This window comes from Fistularia commersonii, chromosome 30 (genome assembly GCF_037954325.1).
Source record: "Fistularia commersonii isolate RoL2024-O1a breed Wild chromosome 30, RoL_Fcom_v1.0, whole genome shotgun sequence".
Lineage (NCBI taxonomy): Eukaryota > Metazoa > Chordata > Actinopteri > Syngnathiformes > Fistulariidae > Fistularia > Fistularia commersonii.
In genome coordinates this window covers 4,547,659-4,572,807 of record NC_141313.1, presented here as the reverse complement: position 1 = coordinate 4,572,807, position 25,149 = coordinate 4,547,659, and the positions used below count along the sequence as shown (strand labels likewise).

At 42.5% G+C, this 25,149-nt stretch overlaps 1 protein-coding gene across 1 annotated transcript in view; it reads right to left on the bottom strand.

Annotated features, from left to right (window-relative positions):
* The window catches only part of csmd3b (CUB and Sushi multiple domains 3b), a 110,262-nt gene that overhangs the window by 65,608 nt on the left and 19,505 nt on the right, over positions 1–25,149 (bottom strand). Inside the window, exons 8-27 of the mRNA XM_086178223.1 lie at positions 23,774–23,874; positions 23,153–23,221; positions 22,861–23,017; positions 20,615–20,806; positions 18,288–18,414; positions 15,325–15,527; positions 14,470–14,661; positions 14,068–14,206; positions 13,633–13,820; positions 12,383–12,501; positions 12,114–12,189; positions 11,337–11,453; positions 5,579–5,692; positions 5,399–5,494; positions 4,874–5,077; positions 4,459–4,583; positions 3,913–4,009; positions 2,227–2,331; positions 2,038–2,156; positions 236–305 (exon numbers count right to left, since the gene is read on the bottom strand). Of these exons, the coding sequence (XP_086034349.1) occupies positions 236–305; positions 2,038–2,156; positions 2,227–2,331; positions 3,913–4,009; positions 4,459–4,583; positions 4,874–5,077; positions 5,399–5,494; positions 5,579–5,692; positions 11,337–11,453; positions 12,114–12,189; positions 12,383–12,501; positions 13,633–13,820; positions 14,068–14,206; positions 14,470–14,661; positions 15,325–15,527; positions 18,288–18,414; positions 20,615–20,806; positions 22,861–23,017; positions 23,153–23,221; positions 23,774–23,874 (2,610 nt within the window). The remainder of the gene's footprint in view (positions 1–235; positions 306–2,037; positions 2,157–2,226; positions 2,332–3,912; positions 4,010–4,458; positions 4,584–4,873; positions 5,078–5,398; positions 5,495–5,578; positions 5,693–11,336; positions 11,454–12,113; positions 12,190–12,382; positions 12,502–13,632; positions 13,821–14,067; positions 14,207–14,469; positions 14,662–15,324; positions 15,528–18,287; positions 18,415–20,614; positions 20,807–22,860; positions 23,018–23,152; positions 23,222–23,773; positions 23,875–25,149) is intronic.

Below are 25,149 nucleotides of genomic sequence, written 5' to 3'. Positions count from 1 at the left end.
ATATGGGCCAGCCTACTCAGGGCAAAGAAAGCTTTGAAAAAAAGAATAAATCAATATAAAAATAAACCAAAACCCAGCCTTTTTTAATACTCCACATGTTTCAAGAAGCATTTGGTTGCAGTTAGCGTAAGTCGAGAGTCGAGTATTTGGCTCCGTGTTGATGGAAAGGTGAATCCGTGAAGACATGTTTGCATCAGCCCATATTTGCATGGATGGGAAGTTGCGAAACACCCACCGAGACATAGAGGGACGGGGTAGTTCCACCTCCGAACAGGTCCGGGCATGCAGGTGATATGGGCGTTACCCTACGGGAGTAAAAAACAGACACAAATAAATCCAGACCAGCCAAATAAAAGCTGGTCCGAGGGCTGCGTTTCTTAGATTCCCCCTCCTTTAACCTGCTACAAATGTTTCTGAGGTAAACCTGTGTTTTGCCAACGCCAGCACTGCACCACGACAGCTGCCTGAGGGAAGGTTGGTAAGTTCGACGTAAAGTATTCTGGTCATTCCTCGCGTTCTTGGATGTAGAAGACAAATCTTATTGTCTTTTATTTCTTGAATAAAGTTGATTTATTTTCAATCACACTAAAGGCTATTTGTAACCACAAATTCTCTTCTTCATGGTCGTGTCTTTATTTAAAAGATTGCATTCATTTATTTTTCCGTATTTTTTTGCAGTAATCTTTTGCTGGAGGAAAAAAATACATTGAATAATAAATGAAAAAACAAAAAAAACAAAACAAAACAAAACAAAAAAAATATATGTATTAAAAAAAACAAAACAAAAAAAAAACAGCTGGCTCCCACTCAGTTTTTAGCGAGGCTTGATCATGAATTTACTCTTGAATTGGACTGTGGGAGAAATCCAGATTTTCCTTTGGGATCAATATCGAATCGATCGCCATTTTCCACGCAGGCCAGATTCCATCCCGATCACAGGATCACATAAAGACAAAACAACCCATTCACCCTCTCATTCACACAAATGCCCAACTAATGTTTCCTTGGAGGAAACCGGAGAACCATGAAGTGGACCTTCTCGCTCTCCTCACCTCATCTCGCTTGCTTTTGACATTAATATCTAAAAATCCTTGCATCGCTTGTATTTCATTATCTATATTTATTTCTGTTCCCCACATATTCATTTATTCATTTTAATTTTTTAAATTTTTTATTTATTTTTTAATTCTAATTTTTCCCCAATATGTGGGGAACAATTTATTTCTGTTCCCCGCATATTAATTCATTTATTTTAATTTTTCCGTACGGGGCATCTGAGATCACTCGATTTCCTCCGGGAGCAATCAAACATTTGCGCACCGTCTTGTTCCCTTATCCTTGATCAGTTTTGGGAAATTGTAATTTATTTTTAAAGAAAGACCCCGTGTAGCCAAACCGCTAATTCTAGCAAGCCATATCCTCCGTTAATTTCACTCCGTAATAAATCGATAGCTCCTAATGATGATAATCCCGGCTGCAGGAAGCGGGGATGAGGGATGATGAAGAGGAAGAGTGCAGCACGTGGATGTTAGACTGAAACATGTGCTGAGATACACCTTACAACATCCTGGAAACGCCTCAGCGGCTGCAGGAAGGCCTAAAGGTAGATTGTTGCACCAAAGGAGCCTCTGAGAAACACAACCCATCAATTTAAAATAAGTGGCTTCAAAACATCGCCCCGGTTCTCGCCACATACCGTGCGCCGACAAACTGAAAGCGCCCCGCTTTTTCCATATCTTCTGTTGTGTGAAGAACGAGGAAGACGAACCCCCAGCAGAGCTTCGCGGCGTACGTAAATTAAGCGGGCAGCATTCATTATTCAAGAGTTGCGCGAACCGCGCCGGAGTTGTGTGTTTAGCAATAGCCGGGTAAACCGAACGAGAACGGGGTTTCCCTTAGATTCAGAGTTAAAAGAGTCGTCGGTTTCACGGGATGAAAAAAAAAGCGGCGGCGGCGGCGGCGACTGTTTGCGTTTAACCACTGGAAAACGTGCTTGCCCTGTCGGTGCTTCTGATTCGAGGCGGTTAGTATGATTACCTGAAGAGAGTATCCTTGTTCGCAAGAAAACTGCACCACATCGCCCACCATGAATCTGTCTCCGTGTCTTATGCCGTAGTTGGGAGTCTGAGGCTCTGGACAGGACTCCAGACCGATTGCTGCGAGAAAGACAAATGTGACGATTTTGGCCGAAACGCAAGCCGAGCTGCCAAAAAAGGAAGCGGGTACCTGTGTATTCCAGGTGAAATCCGGCGGCTGAGACGCTGATATCGGAGCTGAAGCTGAGGTAAAGGTTGTTGGACGTGCTGTTCAGGAGGGGCGGGATGGTGGTGCCTGACGGGAAGTCAAAAGAGAGCGAAATGTCAACGGATGAAATTTCCCCGTTGTTATTGTTCGTTTAGCTAACGCTTAAAAGCTAATGATCCTTCTAATGCGACGGCGAAAGAGAAACGACAAATCGTATATTTTCAGCTTTTCCCGCTCTGTTTTGTTTGTGAAGTGTTCTCCAAGGGAGGACAAGGGGAATACTTCTGTTTGAGCTTTCTGTTATATTTGAAACCACTTTTCAAATGTTGGCCTGACCTAGTTTAGAGCAGCATGGCGCAATGAAAGTAAAAAAAAAAAAATTGAAAAACAAAGTCGGTAACGAGTCGGCCTTTTAATGTCGAATAAAATCAACCTGCTTGAATTCCTCGGTCGATGGAAATTCCGTCTCCGCTGATTTGCCGCAGTTGCGGGATCTAACACAGGTAAAATTATTTGACAAAAAAAAAAACAAAATGACATGTTTTTTTACATCATCGCCCAAGTATTCTCGTATTAAAAAAAACGATTAATCATATATACGATTTGCGTGAATTTTGGCATTGATTTTGACAGTAATGATGAACAATTTTAATTATTGGTCAAGCAATAGCTCAATATAACAATAGCTAATATAGGATTGATATGTTGATGCATGGCTTTCTCACCAACCTGCAGGCACCGGGCCACAAACCATGGAAATAATAAAAGTCATCAGACGACTACCGCACCTTCTGAGCCACCGCCAAAATTAATGTTACATCGGGTTTTAGCTCAAAACTACCAGAATTTCCGAGCGAGAATGGAAACACGTCTTTCTTTGTTATTCCAGCCGACTCCGCTGTCAGCTTGCAGACCTAAATCCGAGTTTTCAGTCAAGATATCGGATGTTTGTGTAAGACAGAAAGGGCTAACAGGACCCTGTATATATCGCTGGCCACCTTTTCCTTGGAATCGCAGCGACGATATCGGCCTGACTCGAAGAAGAAATGAAGAAGGCGGCCGTTTTCTTGTCAGATTTCTTTTTAAAGGTCGGGCTCAAGTGCGTTTGTCGGCCTTGTCTTTAAATCGTAACAGTTTGACTAAAGGTTGGAGATTTCTGTTCTGAAATCTTGCCAGATGGAGGAAAAAAAAAAAATGAATCTAACAATGAATACATTCCCCGCTCATCCCTTCACAAACTTTCATGTCATAGCAATTTTTCTTCCTTCTTCTGTTCTTGGAAAACCAAACTGTGTTACAATAGACTGCGATTTGTGCAAACAGGAGATTCAAGGGTCTGGTAAGCTAGCAATACAGAATTTGGAATTCCAGTTTGTTTCTTAAGGATGGAGATTGAGTAACAATCTTCCGCTCTGCTCATTCCTCCAGAAACTATCCTGGACGGCGAGGCGGCGAGGCGGTCCTCGTTCGCCGCATCTATAACGGAGGCATTGTGAATCTGGAAATGGAGCCGTTCAACTAACGGGGGAACGGGAGACAATAAAAAGGCCGCCTGTCGTGTTCTTTACTGCGGCAATGAAAAGAAAGAAACACGTGTAAGACGCTCATTTCGGCCACGGCGGTGAAAAGGCAGTATCTCACGGCCCCGGGACATTTTGGAAACAGTACCGGAGTAGCTGCCGAGCCTCGGCGCGTGGTTGTCCGCTCCATCGTAGAAATCCAAAGAGTCCCAGTTGTGCTCGGTGGCAAAACTCACAACTTGTATCTGCGGAGTCGAAGCAAGAGGTTCCCGTTAGTTCTATTTTCGTGCCGTGCGGAGCTCGAGAAGCCAAAATTGCCATTTGAACGCATCTCGTACTAATGACGGAGCCAATACAAACAAACACCGATTATCGGCGCGAGTCCGAATCGAATCGCCGACAAGAAACGCACGAGATTTGAGAAAACGCCCGATCGGAGCGTTAATATTTGCAACAGACTCGAGGATGGTTATCTTCAAATTTTTTCGCGGCGGGAGTCGTTCCGCTTCCACGCGATCAGCCGTTATCTCTCAGGATTAGATAATATCAAGGTATCTGTGGCTGTTCCTCCCTGGCAAACCTTGCATTCATTCACCCGTCTAATAATGTCTTATCTTCCCTGACATCCTGCCTGCTCAGCTTTTAAGCCAATGATACATAGGTCAGCCAAGAAGCAGCGTGTGATAAGCATTACCTGTATCCCGGCGCCTTCTGGTACAGAGACCTTCCACACGCAGTTCTGGTTGTTGTCGTAGGGTTCGGGATAACCGGGCGATAGGATGGTCCCGTGGCGAGAGGTCAAAACACCCCCGCAGGGTACTGAGCGGAAGAAGAGCAAGGCCGAAACGGTGCATTACTTAGAGGACGAAATATCTCTTGTCAGCAAGTTACGGGCGAGGAGAAAAAGTCCTTCCGCGGCGGAGCGAGATTTGAAACCTTGAGCTGACAGGCATAAGTAGCCTTGGTGTTACCGATATTGAAATACTTTCCAAGCAAGAGTCGCTGTCGGTTGTTTGGGATTCATTCTGAAGGATAGAGTCCGAATATCGCAGAACAGGGCGCCTCAAAATGTCGCTTTCCGGCATTTCGATGGCGTGACACGCCCTTACCTATACACGTCGGTAGGGTGTCGTTCCACTGGGCCAGGTTGTCCGGGACGCTCTCGCATCGAATGGCGGTGGAGCCGTGCAGCACGTAGCCGGGGTTGCACTCGAACTGCACCAGGGAACCGACGGCGAAGTCGTTGCCCAGGCGCCTCCCGAAGCGCGGCTCGGGAACGGAGCTGCACTGGGTCGAGCTGGTCCGCGGCACAGCTGGCGATGAAATATCATGACTCAGCATTTGAAGGGATTTTATCCCGGTAATCTCCGCGTCTACCCATTATGCATTACATCCGAATATTGTGAAACTGAATTTGCTCTGACTTTAAAGCGCTCTCCAATGTGTGGATGAGCCCAATGGCTGGTTGAATTAAATGGAAAAAATATTGCTTTTTTTTTTTTTTTTTTTTTTTTTTTTTTTTGATGAAACACATTTCAACTTCTTCCTCTAATAACCATAAAAAGTCATTTTACAGTGGCTATAAATTACTGTGTCATAGACCTCGCCCTTTGGGCTGCTTTTGATTGGCTGACCTTGGTAGACGAAGTGGAAGCCTTTAGCGGTTTCTGGTCCAACTGTTGTAAACTTAATGGTGATCTGATTACCCGAGCTCAGGGGGAGAGACTCACCTAGACGGGGGTTGGGGTGAGAAAACAATTCATTTTGGCAGGCCGTTTCTTTGTACATCCGTCCACCAGTCGATCCATACTCACCGGAGTGTGACCCGGAGAGAGACGACAACAGTGTGTTTTGTTGAGTCGGCCCGTCGTAGATCTCCACCACATCATTTAGAGACGTCTGGAACAACACAAACTGACCGAACAGGACTGGGGACGGAATTGAAAGAGAAAAAGAACAATAAAAAGGCGGGTGAGCCATGGTTGAAATCCTCTAAACGATCACCCCGTGGCACCATTTACACTTCAACCCCTCTGGAACATGTTTTTGCCCTCAACGCGAATTCAAATCCCGCTCAGCCGTAGCGACAGAATAATTACCCATCGCGTTACATAATGACCGCGACATCTATCCGTCTTCGTTGTCTGCCGGTCCGGATCGCTGCTCTGTCTTAGAGTCCGTCGCTAACGATTGTAAAAAAAAAAAAAAAAAAAAAAAAAAAAACATCTGCAAACGCATCAAATGTAGCCCGTTATTTCAAGGCGGTTTCTTTTCTTTGCTGTATTTCTCACAAAATGAGGCTTTAACGAAGGCAGATGCGTCCTTGCATAACAAGCACCTTCTGCTACAAAAAACATGCGGGATGGACCATGTCGGTTTAAAATAAAAAAATGAAAAAAAAAAAAAAAAAATCAATCCGCCGTTTCCCGGCGAAGGAAATGAACCATTAATTAAAGTCAGCTGTTGAAATAATAAGCGTTAAGCTCTGTTTCAATGTGATAATGGGAGAAAAATCTGTATCGATGTCAGGGCTTAAAGAAAGGATGGCCATTAGAAACACCTGGAGATTGTAATGCTATAGTGTGTGAAGCTGCAGTTGCATGGATAAAACACACACACACACACACACACACACACACACACACACACATTGAGCCCGAGCCCAGCATGTCTCAGAACAAAGAATCCCCCCCCCATTACTTGCAAATTGAGGGATTAATTGGTAACAAGGTTTCAGTACAAAGACCTTCTTCAGGTTAAATTAAACCAACCTGATGAAATGCTTTGTACCAGAACCTTGTTACAATTTAATCCCCTGTTTCACAAGTCCTGGGGACCACGTGCACGGGGCTCCCGAGTAGGCCCTAGGTGTTCTCCGACACATCTAAGTGTCCTCAAAGGCTCGGTACTCGGAAAAAAGGTACTAGACAAGAAGCCGGGGAATTACTAAAAATGGTTTCGTGCCGGTCGTCGCTTTTGACGGCTAACGAATCATTTATCACTTTTAAATTTGCAGCCGTGGTGTGAAGGAAAGTCTTTGTTTGCATCACCCTCTGAACAAAAGAAAAAGTCTTTAGAGATTGTTTAAAATTATTAAAACCTCGCAAGACCGCCATTCGTCCACTTCCCTCTATGAACAAGGAAGGGGAGGTAAAGGATTAAATCTCTATGTTGCTGAGAATATTTGAGTGTAAGAAGGTCACCGGCCGGTTTGTACAAAGCTGCATCCCCCTGTGGAGTTTCTTTATAAATACACGCTAGCCTTTTTTTTTTTTTTTTTAAATAAAATGAAAAAAAATAACACCAAGCAAACCTTTTTTCCTTTTTGGAGCTGAAGTTTCATTTCAAATAATGACACAAATAGCAGACTGATAAAAATAAGAAAAAATCAGCTTGTATCAAACTGGCTCTCCTGGAACTGATATTTGTGAGCATATTGTAAATTTTCCTTTTACTCTTGGATAAATAAATATAATATGAAAAAAAAAAACTGTGATCTTGTCAATGCACCACCAAAGTGCAGAAAATGCGAGAATATTTTTAAATGACATTCTACCACTGTTACAGCTGTTCTGACCATTGGAGCCGCCTCTGAATGTAATATCCAATCAGAGTGCAGTGCCACAGCGTGGGGATCCACCCCTTTTTGGGGCCATTTTCAATCAGTTTGATATTGCCTCCAACTTTTTCATCAACTCATGTGAAATCTTTTTTTTTTTTTATTTGAATCAGGTACTTAAATACATTCCCTAGGCATCACTTCGATCTACAGTGATCCCTTGCATTACATCTTGGCAGTGATTTTATATTGATTATTTCAGTTATTTTCATGGTTTCTAGGGTGGCGACCAACCGGACCATGGTGTTCTGTATCCCGGGCTCTGATTGGCTCAGCGACGGTAGGTTAATTCTCTGCATCGCCTGTGCATAGCATGCATGCGAGTATGGGAAAGGTTAATAAGAGCGTGGGAGGGTCGTAAACATTTAAAATAAATATAAATAAAAAAATAAAATATGGTGTATTTTTGTTTATGATTCTGGAAGACGAAGGACTACTAATGATGTACCGACATGCAACTTCCTTGTAGCAAAACTCAGAGGAGGGCAACCTTTGTCCACTGAGCCGTCCAACTCCTTAATTCCAAGCAACCCTGCAAATTATAAATACAGAGCGCAGCTTCCTTCACAGTCTCTTAGCAATGGTCCAATTTGCACATTCTGTGTAGTCATTTTTTATCAATTTTCCATCGCTTATCCTGCACTCAGGGTCATGGGGGATTCTGGAGCCTATCCCAGCAAGAAGCGGGATACAACCTGGCCCGGTCGCCAGTCACTCACAGAGCGACATACATAGACAACATTCATTCAGGGGGGAAATTTTCCCATTCTTTTTCCAATTAACCCGCTGCACGTTTTTTGGGATGTGGGAGAAAACCGGAGAATCTGGAAAAAAACCCATGTAGAAATGGGGAGAACAAGCAAACTCCACAAAGAAAGGTACCCTTGTTGGAATTGAACCAGGGTTGAAGCGATAACCACTGTACCGCCCGAAATTTATCATACCTATATCTACCTATATATATATATATATACGTAGAAAAATTGCCCTTCGGGGACAAATAAAGTTTTTTTTCTGATTCTGGTTCTGATATATAGCTAGACAAAACATTTCAGTGTTTATCTTGCAACCCATTGGTTACACGATGTATTGCTATGTAATTTTGACAAGACAAACATCAATTGTGATAATTGTCTCGCTATCTGATTATTTACCAATATAATGGGTCACCTTAGTCGTCATTGCATAAGTCGTCCCTCACATTCGCACATTCATTCATTCATTATCTGTCCTATCTGGGTGCAGCAGTCTATCGCAGCTGTCACTTGGCGAGAGGTGGGTTCAACCTGGAGACATACAACCATCCTACATCTCATTGTCAGGGTATTTTTAGGTTATCCGATGAATCTCCTGCATGTTTTTGGCCGGCGGGAGAAATCTGGAGAACCCAGAGGAACCCCATGGACACACAGGGAGAACGAAGAAGACTTCACACCTCTAACTTTGGACCTTATTGCTGTGAGCTACCACGGAGCGCAAACCACTGCATTTGATGTACATCAAATATATGTGTTCTGGTGTCAATGCAGTGTCAGTTGGTTGAAAATGTTTTTAAAGCGCCCACCCTGTGAAGCTTTTAAAAAAGAGAGAGATTAAAGTTCCCATCAGACTTTGTTGTGATACACCGCCGAGTAGATGGAGGATTTCGCCGCTGAAACCTTTCAAAAATAGTGCGCACTCAAGGCGAGAAGTCACACGAAGAGCCGATGATCCCACACAGAACGGTACACACACACACACACACACACACATGCGCAAACAATTTCCGTCACACGGAGAGAAAGGTGGTCACACACACACACACACACACAAAGGGTTAAAGGGGTTTTGTCTTCCGCTTTGTCAACAACACGCCTATAACACGGTTAATGACAGGTTTACATGGCTGCAGTCAGACACAGCCGCTCGTATATTTCCATCGCTTAGCGGAGAGAAAAAATTGATCCCTGATTGATCCGGTGATGGAAGTTAAAAAAAAAAAAAAAAGACTGGGATGAAGGTTTTGGCGCCTTCTTTGCTGAAGAGCCACCGTTCAAGAAGAAGCGCGAGGTCTCCCTTGGAATACATTCTACGGTTTTCCCCGCCTGGTGTTTCCGAATAAAAATAGTCCGGTCGGGGAAGCCATTATCATCCATTTAATAACCGGTCCGGCTGCGTCGCTCCGAGCAATGAGACGCCGCAACCTTGAACTGAAACCCTCGCTCGGCTGTGAGGCCATGTATTCTAGTATTTTTACCAGGATGCCGGATTACTAAAAATATGGGCTCCACGTGAAAGCCGGACGTCGGCGTCTAACAATGGGAGAAAAATACAAACAAACAATGTCCCTCGCTCTGTGTGGGAGGCTCGGGGAAAACCGCTCGTGTGTCTTATACAATATGTAGGCCAACTAAATGTTAGATTCTCTCAGTCAACTTGTCTTCATGGAGCTGACAGTCCAAAGGCTGCTCCCTAAATATAACGAGACAGCAACCGTTGATGGCCTCCAGGAAAGCTGCTATTTATGCATAACACTGTGGGGCATAATTGGACATCATTCCTCCTAATTACTGATTGCTAGTGAAATCCAAAGTCAGGCCCGGTTAGTTAATAAGCAGTCAACCAATACGCAACACGCTAACGCGTGATATTGTATTTGAATATTTACGACGTGGATGCAACTTGGCATTTCCCAGACCTCAATGCCTAATTGGCATCAAAACAATCCTGACCCAAGGGACCACCAATCACTCTGTGACTGTGTTTGAGAGTTCTATAATCCCGTGAAATATAATTTTCTTGAAATAAAACTAAAATGATTCTTCCTCAAGTTACCAATTTATAGTAAGGTGAAAAATGTACACCTTATTCTACCTCCAAAATTTTCCCCCAAACATCAGTCAATTAAAGAGAAAATCCCATCTTTTAGATAAATTCCGATATGTTTTTGTTATCGATAGCATCGATGTATAACTTGTATGTGATCCCCTTCCGCCTCCCCTTTCTATGATAACCAGAGTGGCTGGCATTATGAAAGTGATCTGTATTCCATCTGCAGAGTATTTCTGTGCCATCTGCACCTGGCAGAGGCGACTCGCTCTGCAGATGGAGGAGGAGGGGTGCACGTTGTAGCCAAACTGACTCCCTTGGATTCTTCCACTGCATGTACCTAATCTATTTGTTGTCTTGGCCTCTGTTTTATACAATAATCCACATCTAAACTCAATATAACAGAAGAATGGGGGAAAAAAAGGGAATTTTTATGCCAAATGGGATGAAAAATCAATTGGAGCGGAAAATAAAATAAAATAAAATAAAATAAAACAAAATTTAAAATAAAATAAAATAAAATAAAATAAAATAAAATAAAATAAAATAAAATAAAATAAAATAAAATATGGGGCTTATCCCAGTAATACCCCTTGGCTGAAAGGAAACCAAACACTGGAAGCAGCTTCAGAAACATCAGTAACACCTGAAACCATTGATGATGGGCAATATTGAGGAATAAAAGAAAAGGAAAAAAAAATTAAAAAGTAGAGTCTCATTTTCAGATGCCCGTTCAATGAAGAAACCCCGACCCGGAATGAAATGAACCTCCACCGTGGGTCTTTTGATCATCCTTAATCTGCCCGCTGACTCTCATTAAGGTTTACAAAAAAAAAAGAAAAAAAAAAGTCCATCGGGGAATACTCAGGTGCCACCATTAAAAGTCAAGTTTAGGTGTCACTATATTTTTTTCTTGAAATAACATCCGGGGGATACTTTTCAAAGAAATTCAGATCAAAGGTTTAATTCCTCACTTTTGTCTTACTCAGTACTTGCATTAAAAATCTTTTGAGGAATACTTCACGGCTTCTTTTATTAATGTCTGCTCTTTACTTTTTCATACAAGTAGTACTCCTCACGTGCCATATGAAAGCAATTCATGTTCAATGTCACCATGTGATCCACTGAACTGTGCGCGAACTCACCGAATTCCCGAGGAACCGCGATGGAGTAGACGCAGGATTGTCCAGAGGTGTAGTTTCGAGGGAAGTTTGGAGATAAAACGGTTCCCTCGGAGCCTGTAGAGCGACTTCCGCAGGGAGCTGAAGGGGGATGTTTGGCAAAGTTACATACACACACACACACACACGTTATGAGTTTAAAGTTGTACTTAAAAAAATTCAAATAATCTAATGCCCCTTCCCCAAACTCCAGTTTGGTATATCCCATCATCGTCATCCAGCCTCTACTACCTTTACCAAGCATACAAGTAATGGATTTAAAGGGATGTACCAAATTACGATCCAAAAATTGTAAATACCTGAGTTAAATTCAACGTGTAAATGTGTGGCCTAAATGGACAACGACCTTGAAACATCGCTTGCAGTAGCCCGTCGTACAATTACCGCAGTTTCCGCTTCATTTTTTTTCAACCGAAATACAATTGACCAAATGGGTACGAGTCTCGGCGGTAACACATTGAGGGAAAGGATTCTCCTAACAGTGCTTTACAAAGAGAACAAAATTTCAAAGTTCAAAAATTGTTGGGGAAATGTAGGCCGCGTCCCTGATGAGCCCCAACATATAAATCGTTGGATGTTGTTTTGAGTTTTTCCTCGACAATGAGCGGTTCCCGTTGAGAAGGAAAGTCCAACTCCTCGGCGAAAACACGAGGTGATGCGACTACTAACCTTCAGGTACAGATGGATTTTACACATTTATTGCATAACACGAATGTTTATAGATACTACGGTCTATCTTACCTTGACAACTAGGCAGAGCCCTATTCCAGCCGGGTCTACCATCATCTCCCATACTGCAGGTTAGGGTAGAGTAGCCCTGCAGGAGAAGCAAAATATACCAGTGAAGATACAACTTTATCATCCAGAGAACCAACCAACTCAATTGAATCAAAAAAATCCCAATCTATCAGATGTCCCTTCAGTCCATCCATCCATCCATCCATCCATCCATCCATCCATCCATCCATCCATCCATCCATCCATCCATCCATCCATCCATCCATCGGTACCTGCAGAACATATCCAGCTTCGCAGTAGAAGGTGATGGTGGAGCCGAGCTTATAGTCGGATCCCAGCCGCGTCCCGTTCAGCACCACACCTGGGTCGAAGCACGATTCCCTCAACTTGGCTGGACGGCGAAAAAAAAAAAAAAAAAAAAAGAAGAAAAGATGAGTGAGAGGATGAGAAAGAGTAAAAGTGACAGGCACATGTATAAAGAGGCAAATTAATAATAATTAACTCCCCAGCCGTAATAGAACGAGGCAGGCATTGCGCTGGCCGTTGTAAAAGTCCGTTTGTCTTAGTTGCATTTGAAGCTGGAACAGGACTGATAGCTTCATCCCCCGGGCTTATCTGTTCTACATGAACTTTGTAAATTATTGCTAGTCCAGCCTCCCATAAGATTACCAGCCATCCTACATCAATTTAAAACTTAATTCCCAAGTCCACATGAAGCCAAAGTTCATCTTTTTCTCTATTCCTCTTTTTTTCCTCGTCTAAATTCGCAGAAACTGATCCCCTGACACAGACAGCTATTTCAACAGATGCTAATCCAGTGGGGACTCTGGTGCAAACACTTCAGGCAACTTACTTCACGGTAGCAATAAAAAAGAATTAATGCAGAATTTTATTGTTCTTAAGTACTTCTACATCTAATCGTATCACCACCACAAGAAGCACCTTCAGACACTGTCACTAATACTCTATAACAGGTATCTAATCATATAAGTCATATTATTATCATTAGTTTTATGACTGCTGTTATTAGCAACACAGAATAATACAAACACAAATACTACTACTACTACTACTACTACTAATAATAATAATCATAATTATTATTATGTAGACAATAATACTAATACAAATAATAGTAGTGGTAATAATAATACTCATAATAATGATTATATATTAGGTATTTTATAACAACAACAATAATAATAATAATAATTATTATTATTATTATCATTATTATTATTATTTTAAGTCATTATTATTATTATTATCATTATTACTATTATTGTTGTTATATTATTATTGTTATTGTTATTAGTATTATTGTTGTTGTTGTTGTTGTTATTTAATTTACATATTATTTTAATCATTATTACTTGTTTATAAGGTCCCCCTAAACAGTGTTATTATTTAATAAGGTGTCTCTTTCTTGAAGGAACTCAAACACAGTTCACTCTACCAGACTGTGATGGGAGGATTCCTACACAACACTCTGTATATCTATAAATAAAGTCGGATGTTTTACCTTTGTATTCCAGGTGAAAGCCCGTGTAGGAAACAGACCCGTCACTGCGAAATGCCAAGTATATAGTATTTGAGCTGCTTTCTATCCTCTCCGGGAGTTTGCTGTCTTGGAAGCTTCCAATCAGGGGGCTGTTGCTATCAGGACCGTCATAGATGTACAGGAAGTCATAGTTCGGTTCAATGTTGAAACTGCGGATAGAATTTGGAAAAAAGCACATGGGAATTTCAAGCACAGAATATCAGGCGTCACGATTTTCATTTTGCCACCATTTTTACAACGAAAAGAACATTTTTTTTTTTACTTCATTGCCAAATCCCTTTGGGAAATATTATCATTAGAAATTGAATTCTTCAGCAACGGGTGTTTAAACACCCCAAAGAGGTATCATTTTCAAAATATCCTTTTTTTTTATTTTTAAGTCAAACAGCAGCTTACCTAATGAAGGCCAGCGAGAGGACATAGTCAGCGTTGACGGCAATGAGCCAGTCGCAGTCCTTGGAGTGGGGGTACGGGTGAGGGTAGTTCGGGGAAAGAATAAATCCATTGGAACCTGTCAGGTTCCCTCCACAGGGAGCTGTTGACGTAACACATCAACGTGATATTCATGAAAAATGATTGATCGCCATTATTTCCATTATCTAATCACAGGATTGAGAGCGTTACACGACGTGTGCCGTATTTAGCATCGAGCATCATCGGTTTATAAACGGGCTCCAGACGGGCCAAAATAAAAGAGCGTCCTTGAGACGGATGTCGGGCCTCGACGCCTCCGGCCGACCGCGCAGGAAATCTTTTCTCCTCCCCAGCCTATAAATAACAGGAAGTGGGACCTCTCACCTATGCAGACAGGGGGGCTGGGCTGCCAGTAGTATCTATTATCCACTTGTATACAGGTGATTTTGTCGTCCCCTTGGAGCTCATATCCCGGGTCACACTGAAAGGACACCGAATCCCCCGGCTCACGGCCGTCGCCGCTACGGCTGCCATTCATCGGCACTCCCGGGTCCCTGCAGGCTGTGGCTACTGAGCCTTCACAGGAAAAGGGGAAGATGAGACGGGATGGTAGGGGCAGCGAAGAGGGAGAATACATCTGTCAGAATGGTTATCCGTTGGTAATACTCAATAGCAAAAGAAAAAAAAAAAACAACCTCGAGACAGCGATATCGCACCGTATTATAAATATCAGCTCTGGTGATCGACGGCAGATCGTAATTAAGCATTATGTGGATTACGTTTTTCGGTAGGTGCCGCTGCATATCCACAGAAAAAAGAAAAATCTTGCAAATTCCCTTAAAATCAGCTTTAAAATGGAAAAATCTAAAGTGCTTATTCTTCCCTGCAGGGGGCTGCAGGCCTTTCCCTGATGTCATTGGGTGGGAATTTGGGTCCGCCGGACCAATCGATCCCAGGGTCACATATAGACGTGCAACCGTTCACTCGCTCATTCAAACATCTGGGCAATTTGGGGAGTCCGGTGAACCTCCGGGATTTTTCTAAACTGTGGGAAAAACCTCTCACAGAAAGTCCTCGTGTTGGAATTGAACCAGGAATCTTCCTGCCGTGACGAGGGAGTGCTAAGCTAACCACCGCGCTGCCTTATGAACTATGAAAAACAGAAATGCGAATCAAATTTGATACGCCGGACGGTAAATCCCCGTCGACGCCCTCGCCTTCACGGCATCGCTCACTTACTTGAAAACTGAATAGCGAATCCCGATTTGCTGATGTAGAAATCCGTCTCGAACTGAACAGTGACCGTGTTTAAGGTGGAGAAGATCCCCTCGGGCAGGAGGGAGCCGCTCAGTTCCGCCAAGGGCATTTCATTCTCAGGCGGGCCGTCCCAGACCTTCAGCATATCGTGGCTGGCCTCCGTGTCGAAGGCCAAGAACTGAAGGCTGTGGATTAAATTAAAAAAAAAAAAAAAAAAAAAAAGACGACTATTGTCAAAGCTTTTTAAGTGCATATGAACCATAATCAGCTTCCTAATGAGGGAAAACAGCTGAGCGGCGAGAAGGGCTATTCTAAACCTGAGCTTCAGGAGCAATTTGTTGAGAATGACACTCTTTGGTTTTTGGCGATTTAATATTTCAAAAAGAAATCCCCGGAAAGACGATTTTAATGAATAACTTACGAACATGATGGCGGGGCCGGGAGTTTGAAGCGGCACGGACCCGGGATGGGGATACACACTGTCGTCCGGCCGACAGGCGCTGCCGATCACACCGTTGGCTAGCGCGTCTTACGTGTCACACTTGAGCTTTCAAAGTATTACACCAAAATTACACTGGTAACCATTAGTTACATACTTATCTATCTATAAATAAATAGAGGTATATAAATAGAGTAGACCCTCGCCCTGCCACGGGTCACCTTTCGCACCTTTCAAGGATTTTTATCTAATTTTACATCAGTTTGATCACGATACCACACATTTTTGTGGCAAAGACATATTTATATATATATTATATATATTCAAATATATATCTTATATATACTGCTCAAAAAAATAAAGGGAACACTTGAACAACACAATGTAACTCCAAGTCAATCACACTTCTGTGAAATCCACTCAGGAAGCAACACAGATTCATTTTGACTTGTTTTAAGGACATTACATCATAGTTGGATCAGCCTGGAGTTTGTTTTTACACTTTAATTTTGAGTGTGATTCCTAATCCAGACCTCCATGGGTTAATACATTTGATTTCCATTGATCATTTTTGTGTGATTTTGTTGTCAGCACATTCAACTGTGTAAAGAGCAAAGTATTTCATAAGAATATTTCATTCATTTAGATCTAGGATGTGTTTTTTAAGTGTTCCCTTTATTTTTTGAGCAGTGTATATTTATAATATATTTTTTATATATTCAAATATATATTTTATATATATTTATGCTATATTTTTATACACACACACATATATAAATATATTTTATATATTCTTTCAATTATTTTCATGGTTTAATAAACATTTTCTAGGGTGGTGCCCAACCACAGCATGGTGTTCTGTATCGTGGGTTCTGATTGGCTCAGCGACCGTAGCATCATTCTCCGCATCTCCTGGGCATTAATACGCATTCAGCATCTCGCCATGTCTGTTTCACATGGATGTGCGATGTCTGCTCGGCGTGTTTGATTGAATTGAATTATTTCAACCCATATTTCAATGCCCAAACATTCTCGCAACTTCTCGCCACGCTAGAGAAGCTTCACTGCCGTAGGCCGCCATTATGGCATCACTGAATCTTCGGGAAGGTTAATAATGGTGTAAAGGGGATAGAAAGCTTTGAAACATATATAAATAATAATAAAATAATAAGATGAAGTTAGTTGGTGTGAGAGTCGGTGTGTGTAGTTTGCTGTGACGACCCCTGAAGAGAAAGGCTGAAAGGAAAAGAAATAAAGTGGTCGCTACTTTGCTGATTTTCATTTATCACAGCTGGTTCTGGAACATAACCCCTGTGGTAAATGACAAACTATTACATATATATATACATATATATATGCAGACTGTAAGACTGTATCAACACAATAAGTGTAGATATATCATGATATATGTTGTTCTTCTTCTCCTTTCAGCTTTTCCCTTCAGGGGTCGCCACAGCAAATCAACCTTCTCCATCTAACCCTATTCTCTGTATCCTCCTCTCTCACACCAACTAACTTCATATCCTCTCTCACGACGTCCATAAATCTTCCCTTTGGTCTTCTTCTAGACCTCCAATTTCAGCATCCAACCCCAATATATTGACTACCCCTCCTCTGTACATGACCCAACCATCTCAGTCTGACCTTCTCTGACCTTTTCTCCAAAACATCTAACATGATTTGTTCCTCTGATAGACACATTTCTGATCCTATCCATCCTGGTCACTCCCAAAGAGAACCTCAACATCTTCATTTCTGCAACCTCCATTTCTGTCTCCTGTCTTTTCGTCATTGCAACAGTTTCTAGTCCATACAGCATCGCTGGTCTCACCGCCATCTTGTACACCTTTCCTTTCATTCTGGCCGATAGTCTTCCATCTCATAGTACCCCGGACACTTATTCACCCATTCCAACCTGCTTGAACCCGTTTCTTCACCTCTTTTCCACAATCTCCGCTGCTCTGGACTGTTGACCCCAAATACCTGATTTATGTATTATATAAATGCAGAGCGAGACTGCCTACAGTTTGCAAAATTTTGTACGGTAATTAATATTTATATATATGCACACACACACACACACACACACACACACACACACACACACACACATATATATATATAAATATTTAATTTAATTTAATTTAATTTAATTTAATTTTATTTTATTTTATTTTATTTTATTTTATTTCATTTTTTATTCTTTTATTTTATATTATTCCTAATATTCACAACTTTACTGGTGCTTACCCCATGTTGCTCGCCAATTGCCCCTTGTGGACAAATCAAGTTTTTCTGATTCGGATTCCGATCTGAAGTACGTAAAATTACTAGCCAGTGTTCACGATGGCCAAAGAGAGTCAGCCAAATCTATCATCATGATTGCTATGATTGCTTGGCAGGAAGACGGGAAGACACGTTTTTTTAGCTAACGGTAAGGACAACGTAATGACTCGCATCATTTTGTAAAGTATTTACAAAAAAGGGGAGGCTTCCTGCACGTTACCTAACAATGTTTCCCGAGTCCATCTCGATGGTCCAAGTGCAGCGCAGGTTGTTGTCGTAGGGGAAAGGGTATCCGGGTGAAAGAATCCGCCCTGAAGATTCTCCCTTGAAGCGTCCGCCGCACTCGGCTGGAGGAAAAACGGGAACATGTCATCACATTATATCCAAATATTTTTCAAGTTTTTCGAACGAGGCCAGACATCCCCGAATCACCCCGCTCCGGGTAAACCGTGACAGGGAAGAGAGAGATCCTTCACGGACATTAGATTATGATTAATTCACGCCGTCCGCTGAATAAAGTATGAGAGTACACTTTCGGGATTATTTAAGTGTTACAAGATGTACGACAAGCCCGGGATTTAAATGCGGCCATTGTTTATCGAGGCAATCGGATTCGCCAGGTGCGCCTCGGCGGCCGCTGACCAGTGATTGAGTGAACACAACAAAGTAAAATGGATTAGAGGCGTGCCTCGCCTCCGACCGTTGCAAATCTCTCCGGGCCGCGGAGGAGAACAAGGGGAGACATAGTACCGATCCTCCGCGAAGAAATCACTTCACATTATATAACATAAAATAATTCCTCCCCTCTTCCTTTGTCTCCCTCTGGTTATATATTTCCACAATCTCCACTCCGTCCACTTTCCCACCACCAACCCCGACCTCCTCGGCTGCCGCCCCGTGTTCATCCTCCCTCAGGCTCCCTTTCCTCCGACACTAGAATATATTATCTCGAGTAATAGGTGCAATATTAGGAGGTGGAGTAAAGGGATGGGAGAGGGTGGGGGGGGGCAAAATGGAGAAAAAAAAAAAAAAATCAAAAAAAAAAAGAGGAAGAAGGGACGGGGAGGGGGGGTTAAGCAGAAAACTTTACGGTTAATAATAAAAAGCAATATAGTATTAAGACTGGGGGTTAGCTGAGGTCATCGCATGTCACTGCTAAAATATAAAGTCATAGAATATCAGCTTTGGTTTATATGAGTCTTTCATTATTGATAGTGAGAGGCAGGGAGACTTATTAAGCTGAATTCAAAATCAGAAGGTTCAGAGGCGGCGACGGAAAGGGGGGGGGGGGGGTGAAAGAGTCGGGGGTTTAAAACATTAAAATTTGCTGTTATGCTTATGGCTTCCATCTGTTGCACAGCTGCAGCGCCCATTTCGGTTGTCGTTCTGCGTAGGGACCGAAAATCGGCTTTGGCTTCATTAGAGGACGCAATCACTCAACCGAGTACTTATTGGAGGGGATCGGGGAGGGGGCGGCTGAAAATATCTCCAGATAAAGCCTGAATTATATGTGTTTTCATGTCTGTCTGAGGGGCCGGGGCCCTGAAATTGCACATAAAGGAATAAAGAAATTGACTGTAATGGTCAATAATGGCCATTATTGACTTGTTGACATCCATATTCAGAGCCGGCGGGTTTGTGTTTACCCGTCAATTTCACTCCTTGAATAATGAATTAAAAAAAAAAAAAAAGGAGAAAATCTGTTACATTGGAATATTTAGAAATGTAATTATGGAACCGCCGGGAAGGAAAATCCAATTTGATCACAGTTTTGAAGGTTCTGAAATGGCAGCGGTTCATACACTGGCTGGTGGTGAAACAAAGCAGATTCAAATGTGCCTGTGAGTTTGTACCAAAAATACAATTTGTTACTTGGGATTACTTGAAAAAAAAAAAAGCCAGTGAAAAGGACAGAGTATAATAGGCTTGATTTGTGTGTATGTTTTTTTTTTTCCTGCAGTGCATGGTGGGAACGAGGAGCGGTCGCCGCTCACAAGGAACTAATCATCCAGGTCAAGACAGGAAATTGATCAACAGGGCGGACGGTGTCCAGGTTTTTAAACCCCCTCCCCGGACGGATGGGCTTTTCAGCGAGTCTTACAAAAAGTTCGTCGGCTCTCGATATACCGAGATAATCGAAAATGCGATCGGCAGGAAATCGACCCCTGCCCGTTCGATCGAACAGGCTAGCGGAGAATTAGCCCGTCGGTGCGGTTAATGCTGCCTAGAACGTGCAAGTTAGACGCATAGAACACATTACAACGATTTAACAATCATTATATATCATTTTGACTCTTTTTCAGATTAGATATATGGCAAGAGAACACAAAAATGGCTTGATTCTAGCAAAGGGGACATGATTTTTTTCCTGGCTTGGTTTTTGGTCACTGACAGATAAACAAGGGTCGAGATATCGAAAGACATCGTCTCAGTGAAAAAAAAAAAAAAGCCAATTCAAACTCCTCAGAATAGTAAACATGATGGAATAAAAAAGGAATAGAAATGTGACACGGGACATGTTTTAAGAAGGTTTCTATAGCAACATACCGATGCAAGAGGGCAGGGGGTTGTCCCACGCTCTCCTTTCACCGGTCATGCACTTCAACGTTGAAGCTCCGTGCAAAGTGTATCCGGGCTCGCATCTGTACGTGATGCTGCTCCCGGAGAAGTGACCTTGGTCGTTGACCTTGAAGCCAAATTGAGGCACGCCGGGATCCTCACAGTGAGATAACTCGAAGCCTGAAAGAAAGAAAGAAGACAAAGAAAGTCTTTTTGTTGTTTGCGTTCACGTGTTACCGCGGCGCTCCCTACGGTAGAAGAAATACTGTAAAAATCAAATCAGAAATAGCCTTTTTGATGCGCAGAGAATATTCCCTCACTACTTGGTGAACGCGAGTGTGTTTATGAGCTTACCGATATCACAGGACCCCGTGAAGTCCTCATTCCGATTTAATCAGATGCGTTAAGGCTACACGAGACACACCGATATTAGGGTTGATCCTCAAGCGTGTGCACACCTTATCCAATTTAATGTTGTTTTTCATAGTCCCTATAACCTCCGTTGCCATGGAAATATAAATATATTCTGTTTATTTACACGCTCCGTTTTCGGGAGCTGGATGTTAAGGGGGTAGATAAATAGCTTATCCGTATAGGGTCTGAATCAGATTTGATCAATGGCGCCGCCTGGAAGATGCGGCGGGTCGGGACGCCGTAGCTTCTGGCACGCGGTGTGTTTTCCAAACCCTTGAACCCGTCTCGCCGCGCCGTCTATATATCAGGAGGCGAGCTGACATTATCCTGACATCAAGTCCGTGTCCATCAAAAAAAAAGTTGGTCGCGGTATCATCGGGAGCGTCAAACTTAACCGATGTGCATTATTCATCAAAGAGCGCGACTGGGGTTTTAGCATGCATATTTATAACTGTAATCATAGTGTGTGGCACCAAGGTTTATTACCGCAAACAAAAAATGCTGCTCCAATGTGCTTTCAGCCAATGGCCTTTTGTTTGTATGGGAAACCAACTCCATTAATCAGAATGAGAACAGTGAGGCGCAGAGGAGTAAGTAACTAATGTGCCACTTTACTTGCACGGAGGAGAGACGATGCAAATGGAGGCAGGGCTCTGCCGGAACCTGGCGGCGGCGGCGGCGGCGGCGGCGGCGGAGGGTCGCTTTAACCGAGCGCCCGAACGCACCTTCGGCTTTCCACGCTACGTGGGACTCGTCGCTCCCGAACGCGACGTTAATCCGACCTGACAAGTTCCGTCTGATGATTTACATGGTTGGGTTTCCAATCAGTTTCTGTGATGGTTTAATAAATGAGAACTATTCCCGATTAAATTCATCCGGCAAATGCGCCATATTAGTCATACATTACAGCAGCTGAAATATCGTATTTAACCCCCGAATTAATGCAGACCCGCTCCAACCTTATTGTGCTATTTTCATTAACAGCAGCGCCATCATAGCGGGGGATATACATTAATCTGCAGTTTAGCACGTTGTAACGGTAATAAATACCAACGGGAGCCACAAGCTATCAGGTTAAATAATATTCTGTACTATTAGTGTGCAGTTTGCTTTGGTTTTTGCACTGTTTTACTATAAAATCAACAATCTTGTGCTCGGATCGGCCACTCCGTCACCCTGTACGTGTTCGGGTTTGGGCTAAAATACACTTATGACTCAAACGACCAATATAACGTGCGTCCCGGAGACATAATCATAAAATATTCAAATCGGATGATTGCGTTTGCGTCATTGTTAATATGACGATAAAGAAGAATTCACAGATTCTCTTCATTCCCCCATCCTCAAATGGATGCGTTTCCGTGACACGACTGTTTGATTAGTTCGGCACCGACGAGTCGGTGGTTAGTTTCAGGGAACGCCTGATGATTCGTCCCGAAAAAAATACCATAAATAGTCCGAGCGCTAGCATTTCCCTGACAAAGCATCACGACTCCCCGGAATATCACCGCGCTGTCAGAGACAACACTGGATGTCTGAAGCCTAAAAATGGCATTCTGGGTTTTTTTTTTCCCCCCATCCGTGTTTACATAACCGCTCCCTGACAGGATGCGGGAGCTCTAAATTCCAAGAGAAAGGCTAAATATTTTTGTTCGAGTGTTTCACACTTTCATTTTAACATTATACCATATGGATGTGGTATTTTCAAATAGGCAAACTCGTTCTAAACAGATGTTTGTTCATGGCACTAAACCCGAGGTATTGTTATTTTGATGTCAAGTGGAAAAGAAGGTGTCTACTGGTTAAATGTCTGAACTCACTGGAGTAGACCAGTTTGAATCCTTCTCCTGTACTTTCTCCGTCGCTGTAGAATTCCAGCCAGAGGTGGTTGGACGTGGAAATCAGCGTCAGGCCCAACATCGAGGTGCCGGTGAAGCCGCCCAAGACCTGGGCCGTGTTGTCTTTACCGTCATATATCTGGAAAGAATGAGAGTTGAAGTGTTTACCAAACTGAGACGGTCTAATTGTACTCCGAACGGCCTCGGCCGTCGTCGAATTTCAGGCTTTAAGCAGGAGACGATGTACATTTACAAAATATATGGATGTGTTTACCTTAAGTATGTCGCCCTGGGCCAGATGAAATGTTCTCGCAGAAATATTGATCCCTTTCCCGGCCTGCACCTGGTTATCAATGCACAGTGGAGTTTGGCAAAAGGTTAGATGATGGATTCATTAAAATATCAAATAAAAGAAAATAAAAAAAAATCTATATACCAATGTACCATTTTTATTTATTCCATTTTTTTTATTATTATTTTCTCAGTAAGACTCACTGTGGATTGAAAACTAAAAAAAAGGCAACGGAAAATTCCAGTGTGACTCTCAACATTTGGCTTTCTTGCAAAAATCAACCTCGACCTGCTGCTTTTTGTCGAAGCCCGAGGTGAAAACCGCACGCGTTCAAAGAGCCGCGTTTGGTTTCATCCCGGTTCAAGCAAATCACCGTGTGTTACAGATTCGAAATAAGGAACGGTGGATTTTGTATAAATGAGCAGAAGTCACGGTAAAAGTTTCCTGCTAGCCTTAGAAGAGCCGGAGTAAACAAAAAATTATAACTGTTTAAAATGGTTTAAAGATAGATAGATAGAAAGACAGGATGCGGTTTCTGCCAACAACAACAAAAAAAAAAAAGCTTGAATGAATTCAACTACTGGTGTACGCGAGACGGCTCACCTGGATGCTGTAGATGCACTCGTGGTTGTTGTCGTAGTTCATGGGGTAATTGGGAGACAGAAGGATCCCTTCGTTGTTTATGACCGAAGAGCCGCACTCAGCTGGAGACCAAGACAGATGAGCGACGGTAAATAAACTGATGGGTGAGAATCAGTTCTGAAGAACAACATACAGGATTAGATAACTGTAATTATATAACTGTATAATTGTGTAAAGAAACGGGTTCAAGCAGGTTGGAATTGGTGGAGAAAAGTGTCGGGGGTATTATGCCATGGGAGAATATCAACAGAAATGAAAAAAAGGTGGACAATACATTGCTGAGAGCAGCGATGCTGTATGGTCTAGATACAATGATAATGCCAAAAAAAAAAAAAAAAAAACAGGAGGCAGAGCTGGAGGTTGCAGAGATGAAGATGTTGAGGTTATTTTTGGGAGTAACCAGGATGGACAGGATCAGGAATGGGTCCATCAGAGGAACAACGCATGTTAGATGTTTTGGAGAGAAGGTCAGAGAAGCCAGACTGAGATGGTTGGGTCATGTACAGAGGAGGGATAGTCAATATTTTGGAGGTGGATGCTGAAATTGGAGGTCTAGAAGAAGACCAAAGAGCAGATTTATGGATGTTGTGAGAGAGGATATGAAGTTAGTTGGTGTGAGAGAGGAGGATACAAAGAATAGGGTTAGATGGAGAAGGTTGATTCGCTGTGGTGACCCCTGAAGGGAAAAGCCGAAAGGAAAAGAAGAATTTCGGTATTTTTGAAATACCCGCGATGGATATTTCTTTTATCAAATTAAAATCCATATTTGTTTCCCTTTTTTCTTTTATATACATAATATTTTTTTTTTATATTTCTTTTTTGTATATTTTGAATTAGTTGATTTTTTTTGATTGTTTGTTTGTCTTTTTTTTTCAGGAGGCGGCGTCTGATCCAATTGTAGTCAGAGCAGATCGAGCATGTTTTCCTTTGTGAATAGGAAAACGCCATTCATTTTTCCCTCCTAATCTAATAACTGTGTTCAACAGCTGCGTTCCGTCTGCGGAGGGGAACGAGAAGGTGGTAAAAGAAAAAATTCAGAAACTAATTTACCTAAAGATACCCGATTGCACGTCTGACATGTGCCCTCTACAGTATCTCCGTCCCCTTCCCTGCCCCCTCCCCGCTCGTGTAATAGTCATATTAGAGCTGTCATATCGTCAATAAATCACGCCGCTTCGGTTCCATTTAGAAAATTACCTCTCCACCCTCTCCCTCTTTCCTCCGTAATTCCCGTACTCGCCGCTCTTTCCCTCCTCTCCGTGAACGGGGTCCCTTTATCTCCTCTCCAGCCCCCCTTTTGATGCCTCTCCAGTTTGTTATTTTCTTGTCACCCCCTT